This window comes from Dama dama, chromosome 14 (assembly GCF_033118175.1).
Source record: "Dama dama isolate Ldn47 chromosome 14, ASM3311817v1, whole genome shotgun sequence".
Taxonomy (NCBI): Eukaryota; Metazoa; Chordata; class Mammalia; order Artiodactyla; family Cervidae; genus Dama; species Dama dama.
Window position 1 is genome coordinate 33692189 of NC_083694.1, and position 14030 is coordinate 33706218.

The 14030-nt window shown below is 40.7% G+C and overlaps 1 protein-coding gene across 1 annotated transcript in view; it reads right to left on the bottom strand.

Moving 5' to 3' along the window:
* Window positions 1-1212: 1212 nt before the first annotated feature.
* Window positions 1213-14030, bottom strand: part of DPT (dermatopontin) — a 34089-nt gene continuing 21271 nt past the window's right edge. The window contains exons 3-4 of the mRNA XM_061160271.1: window positions 6626-6733; window positions 1213-2335 (exon numbers count right to left, since the gene is read on the bottom strand). Coding sequence (XP_061016254.1) covers window positions 2269-2335; window positions 6626-6733 — 175 coding nt within the window. The 3' untranslated portion in view covers window positions 1213-2268. The remainder of the gene's footprint in view (window positions 2336-6625; window positions 6734-14030) is intronic.

Consider the following 14030-nt stretch of genomic DNA (forward strand, 5'->3'; position numbering starts at 1 on the left):
ACTTAGTTCCTTCTGACTGAGGCTGACCAAAAAAAAAAAAGTATAAATTCAGATTTGAACCAAGTTGGTGATGACTTTCCTGTTATTGTCCTTGGCCTATATGCAAAAAATAGCTTTTTTCTTAGTTCTTCTCTCCATTTATTCTACTTGGCACAGACACATATTGGATTGCTGTATTTTTTTTTCCTTGACTCGTGCTGTCTGGCAGTCTCCCGGACTGCTCCTCCCAGCTGTACCTCTCCAGCCCGAGCCTCCAGCTCCCTGGTGCCCTCCTCCTCCACCTCCTCCCCAGCCTTTGGTTTCCACCGTGGCTGCTAAGTCAGCCAGTCTGCATTGCTAGTCTCTCTTCCAGCTGTGTTCCACACATCCGGCCAAGTCCATTTCCTGGCTGCCATCCTGACCCAAAGCTGCAATTGCTAAAATATTAATGGTGCCCTTTGTGAGAAAAAACACAGGGAAGCCTGATGTAAATTGCCAGAGACGTGGAAACAGTGAAATGGGAGAAATAAAGCAGAAACATAATGTGAAAAAGGGTCTCAGCGTTAAGTCAAAGGCTGACATCCTTAGCTCTGCCTTTCTCTTCCTAATACCGAGGTCTCACTGGGAAATGCCAGCTTCACTGGCTGAGGTTCACTGCCTTGGCCACCTAGATGGGTTGCCTAACAAGGTAGATGATCCCTGTGGATTTACCTGCCTGCCTGGGTCTCCTGAGAGAGAAGAGAAGAGAAGCACAGCACAGATCTGAAAAGAAAAGGCAAACTGTGTGGATAAAGAAAGTAGAGGCTCCCTGTGGTCAAAAGTCATGTGACGCATTGGCATGAGGAGGTCTGTAGGATGCTGAGGACAAATCAGGCTAGATTCAAAGGCAAAGAAATGTGGTTCACCCTTTATCCAACCCTTAATGAAAGCACTTAGCACTTTACGTTTTATTTATTGGATTTCTCATACTCTGTCATTATCATTACTGGATTCCTGGTGCCCTGCATGGTGCTTGGCACAAATCACAATGAGAAGCTATATTTTCTGAATAATCAGAAAGGGGAGGAGTAGACAGCAAAATGGAGAAGGAAATGGCAACCCACTCCAGTATTCTTGCCTGGAGAATCCCATGGACAGAGGAGGGCTACAATCCACAGGATTGCAACGAGTCAGACATGATTGACGTGGCTTAGCACAGAGAGCGAAAAATGACCCTTAACATTTGCAACATGGTAAACATTAATATTTTTATTCTTTTTATGATGAAGAGAGTACAAAGGGCTGGGGATGGGGACATCACAGGAGAAGGAAAGACAGTGCCACCTCTGCAAAAGACACCCCTAAACTACACGTAGAAGAGAAGTAGATCCCCCCAGGGCAGACTTTCCCATCCAGAAAACGGAAACCAATTGGCGTGAGTTTGCCAGTAGCTCACACAGCTACAGGGCATACGCCAGTTTTTCCAGGTGCCAGCAAGTCAAACTCCTTTTTCAGTTTTTCTCCAGGTTCCTAACTTGAGTCTCATTCTCTGACCTCTCTCATCCTCCTTGTTTTTGTCTTACTTGAGACTGATTCTCACAGGTTTCTCTGGTTCCTGTGCTCATTTTCATTACTAGGCATGCTAACAATCTTCTTCCAGTTTAGGAAATTCTTCCAATCCTCAGTCTTTCAGGCCCAAACAATTTCACCTCCCCATTTCTCCTCCCAGTCTCCTCCCTCCTGGAGCACAGAGCTCTGCCCTTGAACTTCTAGGCAAGTGTGGCTTACGTGGAATGGGAGAGTGGAAGCAGGTCGCCCTAAGGCAGAAGATCTGTTCTCTGTGAAGATCCTAGGTTTCCTTCAAACAGACAGCTCCAGAGGGCATTCCTGGCCCCCTTCTTCAATTTCTGCCCCTTCATTCCACCACTGAACCTCCTCACAGGTGCTGCTCAGCACCAGGCAGCTCCCTGGGTTGTAAAAGCAACAGCAAGGCTGAGACAAGGGCTCAAGCAACTAGCTTGTTTTCAGGCTGTGCGTGTGCACACAGAATATGTGGTGTGCAACAGAGCCATTGTCACTCGTACAAAAGGGTTTCTATGGAACATGTTGAAAGTGAGAAAATATGGATTGTATTATAAGTGTGATACTAGTCAGAAGGCCCAGAAAACTGGCATTACAGCTACCAACCAGCTTGGGCAGAAGAAAAGAGAGCAACAGAAACCACTTAGGAGTCCCTGCTGATGTTAACATCTGCGGAGTCCTCAGGTCTCCCAGACCTCTTCCCTTCACCCAGGTTGGTAGGTTGCAGATCTAAACATTTGCAAATTCACAGTCATAGTCAGTCATCCGGCACATTATGAATTTCCACTGGCGATCCCTGTAGGGAGAGAGTCAGAGAGCTGACGTCAATGAGAAAAGACACCTTAGGAAGAATAAAGCAATGAGCAACCTTTGGAGAATTTAGGAACTTAAGGGACACCTAATTTCACTTTCCTCTCAGGAAACATCTCTATGAAGTCTCTAGAAAACCTATTGGTAATTGTCTATGAGGTCAGGACCCCTGGACACCTCCTCACCCAGTTCAAGATGATCTTGGAGGGGACTAACTAGGTTGCTGGTGTGTTTAGGTCCTGTTTATCACCAGGGATCAGCTCATCACTGCTCAGTCTCAAAAGCACCTTCTTGGACATACAGGTTAATAGCTTGGGATAAAAGCATTTATTTAACATTTTCTTCATTTCATTGTAAAGAATCATCTCTTACATAGGCCATCCATCTGCTCATTCTTTCTTTTTCTGAAAACGTACAATGTGCTGGGCTCTGCGCTGTACCCTCTTCAGAAAACACTACTACAGGGAAATGGATGGAGAGAAAACAACTCTAAAAGCCTTCATATGAAAAGAAAGTGCCTGTTATTTTTGCATAACAGAAATTGCATATTTGTTTAGATGGTCAGGCATAGGTATGAGAAAACAGAATTGTTTAGTTTTGAAAAATATAGTGTGGATGCATTTCAAGGAACATTCTTTGCTAAGGACTAGCCCAAGTTCTTTGTTCACATATTTAAGAAAAATATATTGAAAGTCTACTCTGCATAACACTCTTCTGGTTTGATATTGTTTAACAATGATAGCAGCAATGGTACTGACAACTATAACTACTATTTGATGAGTCCTCCAATATGTCTAGCATTGCACTAGATGCTTTACATATTTTCTCATTTAATCCTCACAATATGTCATTGTTTAGGTGGAGAAGTGGACTCAGAGCAACATGAACTTTATTAACATAATTAGGTGACAATTTCAAGTTCCAAGTTTGTTGAACTCAAATCTTGCTCTTTATCTGATACCACAATGACTCTGTAACTTGACACCTATAACCCCATTGAGAACACGGCTGTCACATCTTTTGCAAAGTCTTGATGAAGGGCAAAAAAGTCATCCCATATATAGCCACGCAAATGCTTCCCAAGCACAGTGGGGTCATTTAACCTTAGAATATTCTTCTTCCTCTTCAGTCTGAAAGACCTCTTCCCAGATCAATTTTTCTTAGACACCAACACTGATAAGATCTTCATCAAGCTGCAAATCTGGAAGGTAGGACTAATCTCTCTCAAGTTCTGGGAGGTAACTCTTGCCAACAGCTATGGAACAGGCTTCTCACACAGTAAGGCGGGCTTTGTAATTTGAATCTGCTGCTCCAGGTTGTTTAGAGTAATGGGCATAGTATCTCCAAGTATAAAAATTTTCAAGAGCCTGGGTAACCAACTATTTATTAGTATTTATTCCTGCAGTTGTTAACAGAGGACATGGCCTGTTTTAGATGGAGGTTAGGAAATCAGTGGCATGCGAGTTTATGAAATAAATTTCATTACTGTAGACAAGTCTGATTTATCTCTATGCCAACAGACATAACTAAATAAGATCTTGGGCCAGGCATTCACACTACTCTTTCAAAGGGCTTTAATTGACGCTAAGCAAAATTTAGACTTGGTTCTAAAAGAACCAAGTTATTCGAATCAGGCTTAGTCACTGATTTCCCTCCTAGATGGTGGTTCTCAAGAAGCAGCAGTTTTGCTCCTCAGGGTTTTATATTGTTGTTCTTGTCACAACTCTGGGGGAGGGGAGGTTGCTATTGCCATCTAGTGTGGAGGGGTCCGGATGCTGCTGAACATCTGGAATGCACAGGAAATGCTTCTGCAACAAAGAGCTATCTGGCTCTAGAGGTCATGTGTGCCCTGGCTGGACAACTCCATTCCAGGAGAAAACCACTATGATCTGCCTGTGGAGGAAAAGCTCCTGCCCAATGACTGCATGGGTATATTAGTTGTAAACAAATGCATGATATAATAGCCCAGTTTTCCAAGATTTTAGGTTAAACTACGTAACTGAAAATGTCCAAGTCAATAGCCACTGGACACTTTAACTGTCAAAATATATTTATTTTGAGGAAATTTTGGATGGTGTACTCTCTTGACTATATTCCTTTCTGCCTCCTTAAACAGAAAATGCCAAACTAATTTTCTCATTGACTTGGAAACATCACTAGGAGCATTGAGCACCCTGCTACACTCTTGTCTAGTGTTGCCCCTCAGGGCTACTCACCACTGATAAATGTCCATAGTCTTTGAGTTCTTAGGTCCTTCCTTTTCTTCTTCTTAAATTTAGTTTTGTGTGTGTCACGTCATTCAGCTGTTTTATTCTAACTGGTGAGAAGTAACATCTTCCCTATTCATTTTTAAAATTATTTTTAATTGAAGGATAATTGCTTTGCATAAGTTTGTTGTTTTCTGTCAAATATCCACATGAATCAGCCATAGGTATACATATGTCCCCCTCCCTCTTGAACCTCCCTCCCATCTCACTCCCCATCCCACCCCTCTAGATTGTTACAGCGTCCCTGTTTGAGTTTCCTGAGTCATATAGCAAATTCCCATTGGCTATCTATTTTACATATGGTGATGTAAGTTTCCATGTTACTCACTCCACACATCTCACCCTCTCCTTCCTTTTCCTGCCCTCGTGTCCATAAGTCTATTCTCTATGTCTGTTTCTCCATTGCTACCCTGCAAATAAATTCATCAGTACCATTTTTCTAGATTCCATATGCATGCATTAGTATACAATATTTATCTTTCTCTCTCTTACTTCACTCTCTATAATAGGCTCTAGGTTCATCCATCTCATTAGAACTGACTCAAATGTGTTCCTTTTTATGGCTGAGCTATTCCTTTGTATGTATATACCACACCTTCTTTATCCGTTCATCTGTAGATGGACATCTAGGTTGCTTCCATGTTCTAGCTGTTGTAAATAGTGCTGCTATGAGCAGTGGAATACATGTGTCTTTTTCAATTTTGGTTTCCTCAGGGTATATGCCTAGGAGTGGGATTGCTGGGTCATATGATGATTTTATTCCTAGCTTTTTAAAGAATCTCCAGACCATCTTCCATAGTGGCTGTATCAATTTACATTCCCACCAACAGTGTAAGAAGGTTCCCTTTTCTCCACATCCTCTCCAGAATTTACTGTTTGTAGGCTTTTTGATGATGGTCATTCTGACTGTTATGAGATTATATCTCACTGTAGTTTATTTTTTAATTTGCCCCTTCTAGAAAATAATAACTAAGCTAGATAAAAAGGTATGTAAAATGCAAACAATTAATGTGTGAGAATTGAGGGGCTTTCCTATGAATAAATGTAAGTGTTTTTGTTCATGGAGCCTGAAACCTGTATTGCATCTTTTCAGATGTCTTTCATGTTAGTATTTTTGTTTAATTTTTGTTTTTTTTCAATTAAAGGTCATATTAAATAAGTTAACTCCAATTAGGTATGATATCATTGCACTTAAAAACATAAATATATACAAAAATGTCACACCTAAATTTGTCATTCTATTATTTAATGAATTAGTGAGTTAGCTTTTGTTCTATTTGCTAAACAGTTATTGGTAACTTTTCAGGAATTCATTTGCTGTGTAAAGTGATGATCGCCTAACTATAAGTAGGTCAAATCAACCTTTTAACATCTGAATTTATTCATATCTCTTTCTTTATTAGCAGAGAGAAGAATTTTTATTTTCCTCTTATTATTTTCTTTTGATGTATTTGTGATAAAACTGGGAACTGATTGTGAGAGAAAAGGGATTGAAAAAAATTAGTACTGTTTTTCTCTTAAGTTCTCCTTTTTTGTTTCTAAATATAGTTGGCAAGTTTTGTGTGTTTCTCCTCTCCAGTCCCCTCTCCTTCTCTTTTCTTTCCCTTCCCACAACTCAAAGTGAGGACCATATAGAGAAGTGGTATTGGAGAGGGTCCATTTTGACAGTGGGCACTCTTTTAATCATTTTCGCCCTCTCTAACATGTTTGGTAGGAAAAAACTGCTTTTTGAAACTGAGTAAAGGGAAGAACATAAACCATCATGGAATACCATCTTGAGCATTTCCTGCTCTGAGCAATCTGGAACCCATTCTTATCTCCAAGGGTGAGCTGCTGCATGAAGTAGGTTCAATTCCCATTGTTTTCCATTGTCCTGTCAATCTTTTAGTTAACCTAAACCAAGTAGAAAACTAAAATAGGGAAAACCCCAGATCAAAGATCCTGCAGATATGACCCTTGCAGGGAACTGGTCCCTGACCACTCTAACCTTGCCCATGGGGGAGGCTCACCTTTCCACTGCAGAGAAAGTGGTTGTTGCCCCTCGCATATAATAATCATAATTGTAGGAAATCATGTCCATCTCCTCACCATAGTGGCCTGGATATTCTGTTGTCAGCCTATGTGGAAAGAACAAAAGGTTAGAGGGAAAAGATAAAACACTACTGCTAGGGGCAAACAGGAGACATGCTATAGAAGAGAGATACAGTTTCAACATTATGGGAGACCCAAATCAGAGCTGGATGACCTCTGCTAAACCATTCCAGGCTGCAAAAAGATGGACAGTTTTCTCTCACGTCTCATGTTCCTTCTTGCCACTAAACTAGACACTAAAAAAGATATAGAGAGCTCCTCAGGCCTTGAGGAAACACTGACTAATATCAGCATTAGTTCATTCCAATCAAGTCAACCAGAACCATGCTTTCAAAATGTGAGTTGTGACTTACTAGTAGATCATGAAATCAATTTAATTGGTTAGGACCAGCTGAGCTTTAAAAAAGAAGAAGAGATTGAATAGAAAATATCAGAGACTGCATTATACACACTAAAGATAAGTTCTTGTGTACATACTGAAGATCAGTTATTGTGTATATGATAAAAACTTTGTTTCAAATATATATGTGTGCATGTATTTATATGATATTTGTATTGTCTGGTAAATTGATATGCATTTTTTTACTGTATTTTAAAAATATTAAAATATAAGCTGTATAAAAGTAGTTTTTACCTAGTCTGCCATTGTTTCTTTGGCATCTAAAACAGTTCCTGGTACATAATAAGTATTTGTTGAATAAATAAATAGACTTGAGAAAGTCATTTAATCTGTTTCCTGGTCTATAGAAGAATGAAGGTTACCTTATAGCTTTGTCATTTGGGCTAAAACAAATAAGTATGACACGTAGTAGCAGTTGAATTGTTGGGAGAAATTTTGTGTCTTCTTCCTCCTTCACATTTCCTTCTTTCTCCTCCAAGATTAAGTCAAGCCCTGGCCTCTCCCTGGGTAGGCTCATTGTGGTCCACCCTGGAATAAATCTAGAATTCCCTGGCTCTTATAATGCTTCACCATTGGGGATCTTCAGGATCAAAATAGTCCTTTTGGTATGATATGGGTTCCCCAAAGTCTTTATCTGCACCCCCAACCTGCTTGGGAAGCAAATAATGTCAATAATTTAATCTGATTTGGGGTCACAGGTCATTGTATGTTGATGATAAAAAGATCTCCCTCTATGTAGACTTAATACTGCAAGGATTGTCATGAAATCTTAAAAAGCCTGATTTATAAACTGGAAGGTCTCTTAGAAGATTCTCAAGCTTCGGTGCAACAAGTTAGCACAAGATAACCTGAGTTAACCAGAACCTAAAACTTCACTCTCTTTGTTCATGACCATTTGTTTTCCCACATTATGCACTTGTTCTTGTTCTCTGATTCTCTTCTCAAGACATAATTATGCTCTATCAGAACACCAACCCCTATCTAGAGGGGGTTACATGTGTTTCTGCTTAATGTTTATGGAAGGAAACAGGCTAATGCTGAACCCTATTTTGTGCTTCCAAGGAGACTCAGAACAAGGGCTTTCTCTTCCTAATGAAAATATTAAATGACTCATAAATGGCCCTAATATGTTCTCATTTGGATTCTGTTGGTTTGTGATTCCTGGGGATTCAAACAAGTGCTAGATTCAAGTTTACCCAAAGAAGGAGGGATTTGTTGATAATGCAAATTAGGATTAAAAGAGATGGAGTAGGAGGCATTTTTTCTTATATCAGGGAGCACAAAATATTTTCCAGATTTTTTAGAGCACTCTTTAGATACAATATATAAAAGTTAATTGCCAAACATTTTAAGATGTGCTGAGGCAGAAATCTACCTAAGGCAATAGTGTATGGTAGTCAGTCAGTCGTGTCTGACTCTTTGTGACCCCATGGACTAGCCCACCAGGCTCCTCTGTCCATGGAATTCTCCAGGCAAGGATACTGGAGTGGGTTGCCATCCCATCTCCAGGGGGTCTTTCTGATCCAGGGATTGAAACTGGGTTTCCTGCTTTATAGGCAGATTCTTTACCATCTGAGCCACCAAGAGAGCCCCAAGGCAGCACTGCATTAAGCTAAATCCAGTTCCCAAAACTATTGGAAATCATTATGTTAGACCATTATTTTTTTAAGTTTTTACTGATCTGCTTTCAGATTATTTGGATAGTTAAATACATTTGGAATGAAATGGGGAAAATGACATTTAAACTTCAAAGGGGGACAAAAGTTATCCATTGCTTTTTTCAACTAGCAGTTCCTATGGCTTCATTTTTGGTAGTGAGCAGACCAAAAGTCTCCTGTTCAGCTGATAGTTTGTCTGTGAGGTTTCTCTGTGGAGGACTGCTGTTCAGTAAATTTCCAGAATACCCTCAAGAAGGTGTCATACGTGCTATTCGTGTATTTCCATCTTGGTCCCAGCCAGTTTTTTGCTTTTACTTGATATTGGGGGTTTTCTTATTGTTTTGTCTTTGTTATAAAATCATGAGGTCAAGTGTAGATTATTTTACAGAATCTTCGATTAAGAGGATAAGGCAAGAGTTTGGGTATTGGTAAAAATTACTTCTACTTTATGAAAGTAAAAATACAGAGGAAGAAAGAACCCCAATCAATAAACCTTCCAAACACCATTCATAGAGGGAACTGCTGTTTCAATACAGTCCAGGATTCTGAATTTTAGAACAAGATAAATATGCTTCCATTTAGTTTCTGAGGATGTCATGCACACACAAAATATTCCAATAAGCGAAAGCCCTAGTAATAACTCCTCAGAAGGAAAAAATAGAATTTAAACATTCAGAACAAGACACTGGGACAAGGGCATAGGGACTTGTCAGGAAATTAAAGGAAACTACAAGGAAGCACAAGATCAGGGTTTCATAAACTATGGTGATGGGCTTCCTGAGGGCAGAAGGGGAGGAGTTCAATGTGGTTCCAGATTCCTTGTGAATTACCAGGTCCCTTCTGGCAGTTTTATGGCAAAGTACACTTCATACTGAGCACTGCCATACATTTCCAGACCAATTAAAACAATCAAGCAGCCCTTCCCTTGCAAGAAGAGAAAGTTCTGTCAGTAACATTGCTGTTGTTCATTCCCTAAGTTGTGTCTCACTCTTTGTGACCCCATGGACTCCAGCATGCCTGGCTTCCCTGTCCTCCACTCTCCCCTCAGGTTTGCTCAAACTCATGTCCATTGAGTCAGTGATGCTATCTAACCATCTCATCCTCTGCTGCCTCCTTTTGCCTTCAATCTTTCCCAGCATCAGGGTCTTTTCCAATGACTTAGCTCTTCACATTAGGTGGCCAAAGGACCAGGGCTTCGTCTTCAGCATCAGTCCCTCCAATGACTATTCAGGGTTGGTTTCCTTTCAGATTGATTGGTTGATCTCCTTGCAGTCCAAGGGACTCTCAAGGGTCTTACCCAGGACCACAATTCAAAAGTATCAATTGTTCAGTGCTCAGTTTTCTTTATGGACCAGCTCTGACAATCCATACATGACTACTGGAGAAACCATAGCTTTGATAATATGGACATTTTTATGCAGTTTACTGAAAGGAGTCTACTACTGAAGCTTTTCTATCAGGATCCTTAAATATCCATTTACAAAGAGCTAATAGTCCTTCTGTGTGTGTGTTTCCCCTATTACTTTTAGATGAGTAGGGCTACTGGAGCATAATTTCTCACTTTAAACTACTTTTAATGCCATCTGTAGGCAAGAGTATGGCATCACCGACTCGATGGACATGAGTTTGAGCAAGCTCTGGGAGTTGGTGATGTACAAGGAAGCCTGGCATGCGGCAGTCCATGGGGTCGCCAAGAGTTGGACACGACTGAGTGACTGAACTGAACTGTAGGCAAGGGGATAGGACCAGAAGGTTGTTTCAAAACTAAGTGAGAACTTGATAACATAGAACCACTTGTACAATTTCTTGTATTAGATAAGTCTGAAGGAGATGGAAAGAAATTAAATAATGTCTTGGTTATGAGTTGAAGAAGGCCCATGCAAATGGAGGGGATTTTTAAAACAGATATAGGATTTTCTCATCTAAGATTATTAAAGCTCTGAAATTATCAATGGATTCAGCTAAAATCAATAAATGATTCTTGTCTAGTATATTACTACAAACTGAGCCCTAGCTGACAGATGGCTTTCTCCTTTTCTATGAGAACAGGACATGTCACAGAGCTCACTCACATATATGTCATCACATTCATTTTATAAAGGAGAATAGGGATAGAATTTAAAGAGGACAACTTACTTATTGTTGGAGGTTTGCTTGAGAACTTATGCAATTTTTAGTAGTTAAAGGAAAGGGTTTTGAATCTTTCTCTACAGAAAGTGACTCATATAGATTTTATCAAACTTCACCTTTGTTATTGATTTGTTTTGTTTAGTTGCTAAGTCATGTCTGACTCTTCTGCAACCCCATAGACTGTAGCCTACCAGGTTCTGTCCGTGGGATTTCCCAGATAAGAATACTGGAATGAGTTGTCATTTCCTTCTCCAGAGTATATTCCCAACCCAGGGATTGCACCCTCATGTCCTGTATTGCAGGCAGATTCTTTACCACTGAGCCATTCAGGAAGCTGTTTATTATTGATTACTGAGGCTTGAACACAAGGTCAGACCTTGTAGCACCAGCATCTATTTGTTACATGTTTGACCTGTCCGCAAGTAGGACAACTGGATTCTTTGGGGGTCATCCTAGAGGCTCCACTGTTAGGAGGTGTATCTCACTGGTGTGCACAAGAACAAATGGGGCCATGTCCTATGGCCCAGCATCAGTTGGTATCACATCCTCAACCTTGTCCCACTTTGTGGGATGCTAGAGAAGCACACACTGCAGATGTCCTACCCTAAAAACTGGAAGAAAACCCAGCATCTACAAGTTAACAAACCAGAAGGGGGTACCTGAGGAAGCCATACCTCAGCTTTTTTCAAAACAAGAGTAAACAGTGTTTCCCATCCCATTCTTTAGTGCTCAGCCCATCCTCCTCAAACAACATTTTAGAGAGGCTTCTGGCCAATCAAACCTCTAATTCTGTCTTACTTCTATTTTCTATGCCTCCCAGAATTCCCTGGTGGCTCAGATGGTAAAGAGTCTGCCTCCAATGCAGAAGACCCAGATTCGATCCCAGGGTCAAGAAGATCCCCCGAAGAAGGAAATGGAAACCCATTCCAACATTCTTGCCTGGAGAATTCCACGGACAGAGGAGCTTGGTGGGCTATAGTCCGTGGGGTTGCAAAGAGTCGGACGTGACTGAGCAACTAACATGTCACTTTTCTGCTTCCCAATTAACACCTTGTTTAAAATATCCCATTTTAATGTTCTGGGCCTTCCAGGTGGCTCAGTGGTAAAAACTGAGCCTGCGATGCGGGAGACTTGGGTTCAACCCCTTGGTCAGGAGGATGCCCTGGAGAAGGAAATGGCAACCCACTCCAGTATTCTTACCTGGGAAATCCGATAGACAGAGGAGCCTCCCAGACTATAGTTCATGGGTTCGCAAAAGAGTCTAACACAACTTAGCGTCTAAACAACATTCTAAAGTCCTATTACTTGTCAACACCACATATTTAGCTTTTGATTAAAAAACAGAATACAGTATAGCATCTTGTTTCACAATGGTGATCAGTACAGTGAGCTCCTTGAGGGGTCATGTGTATATGACAAGCATATACACTTTTATAATTTAGTTCAGCTGTCGATGTGGAGAAATTCAACGTTTATAGCCTTGGGATGTCGAGATTGGCCTCCATTCTACATCCAGTCAAAAAAAAAGACATCCCTTTCTGACAGGCAAATCACTGAGAAGTGTCTTAAATAAACAGAATCTGCTTGTGATCAACCCTCTTGCTTAATACATGCTTAGCCACGTAAGCTACAAAAAATTTTAGGTGAGAGTAATTTGCCAGTGGCCTGGCATCCCCAATAGGTGTTATATCAGAACCTATTTGAATTATTTTTGCAAAAATGAGAAAAGTAAAACCCAATTGCAGTTATGCATAAAGGAAAGCAACCTCAGAGTCAACTGGCTTCTGCAAAGAGCTGGGGAAAGGGTTCAAGTGGGACTAAATGACTCTGGAGCCACCAAAGTGCCCTTCTCTGCAGAGAGGCCCTGAATTCCCGGGATAGGAGAAAGAATGCAATATGATCATGTCTGTCCTCTTGTGGCCTTTTGGAGCACTGTATATCAAAGTGTTCAAATATGTATCACAACAGTGGGAACACAGTTCTAGAGATATCTGTGGTTTTAAATTAGAATAGGAAAGTCCCTAAGTATTTTCCAAATTGCTCTCTTGGAAATGAATTTCCAGCTCACCGTTCCAAGCCCAGGGCTGGTCAGCAAACACATTTGTTTTGACTCATGTTAGTTTTCACTGGCCACACTGCGTCATGGTTGCCCTGATCCTGCAATTGGTGGGGACAATTCCACCTGCAGTGTCTCCCCTCCAGCTAAAAGAACCACTTTCTTCTCTGTTCTCACTATGAGATGCCCACTGTATTGTTACCTAATACTCCACCTGTCCAGGTCTTATTTTCTCATTGAGATTCAGAGGACTCAGTACTGTGCAAAGCATGTGGGATCTGGAGGCAGATAGACCTGTTGGAATTGAGTTCAGAACTTTGAACAAGTCACAACTTCTGCACCCTGATTCTCTCATCTTGGTCATAGATCATGATTTCTGTGCATCTGAAGTAAATGAGCTAACAGGGTAGATTAATAAATAAAATAAATAAAAATTATCATCATCATTAGGAACTGAATCAAAGTCTATGAACTGTACTTATATCCATTTGTATTCAGTCTGATTAAGTGAATTAATGAATAGAGGAATGAATGATTATTTCTAGAATACAATAAAGGAGAGTGGACAAGAAAGTATAGAGCCACAAATTTGGTCTGGAATTGCAACGTTTACTTTGTTCTAAGCAGCACGTAGGACCTGGTCTTAGGTTACCCATTACTTACTAGACAAGCAGCCACATCTCTGAAATCTCTACTCTTGAAGGTTGAGCATAGAAAGGAAGGAAGCACTGACATGCAGGCAGCAAATACATTTCTAAGCTAGAAATATGGCACAATGATTACGACAGCCATGCCACCCCAACTGATGACAGATACAATTGATTTTGCTGAAGCTCAAAGGGGCCATCGACCCCTAAAATGAGTGATTAATGCTTCGTGCAGTGCCAGGTGATGGTTGATCTAAGGCCCAGAAGCATCTAAACTCAATGCAAGCTGCTTAAAAATGTAACATCCAGTCTTATTTTCTCAAAATGTGGTGTCTCCATCTCTATAATAACAGCTTCCAACCTGTTCAGAGGAAGCATCGTAGAAGCTCCCCTTCCCATCAGGCTTCCGGGAGCAGTGCTGTAGTAGGCATC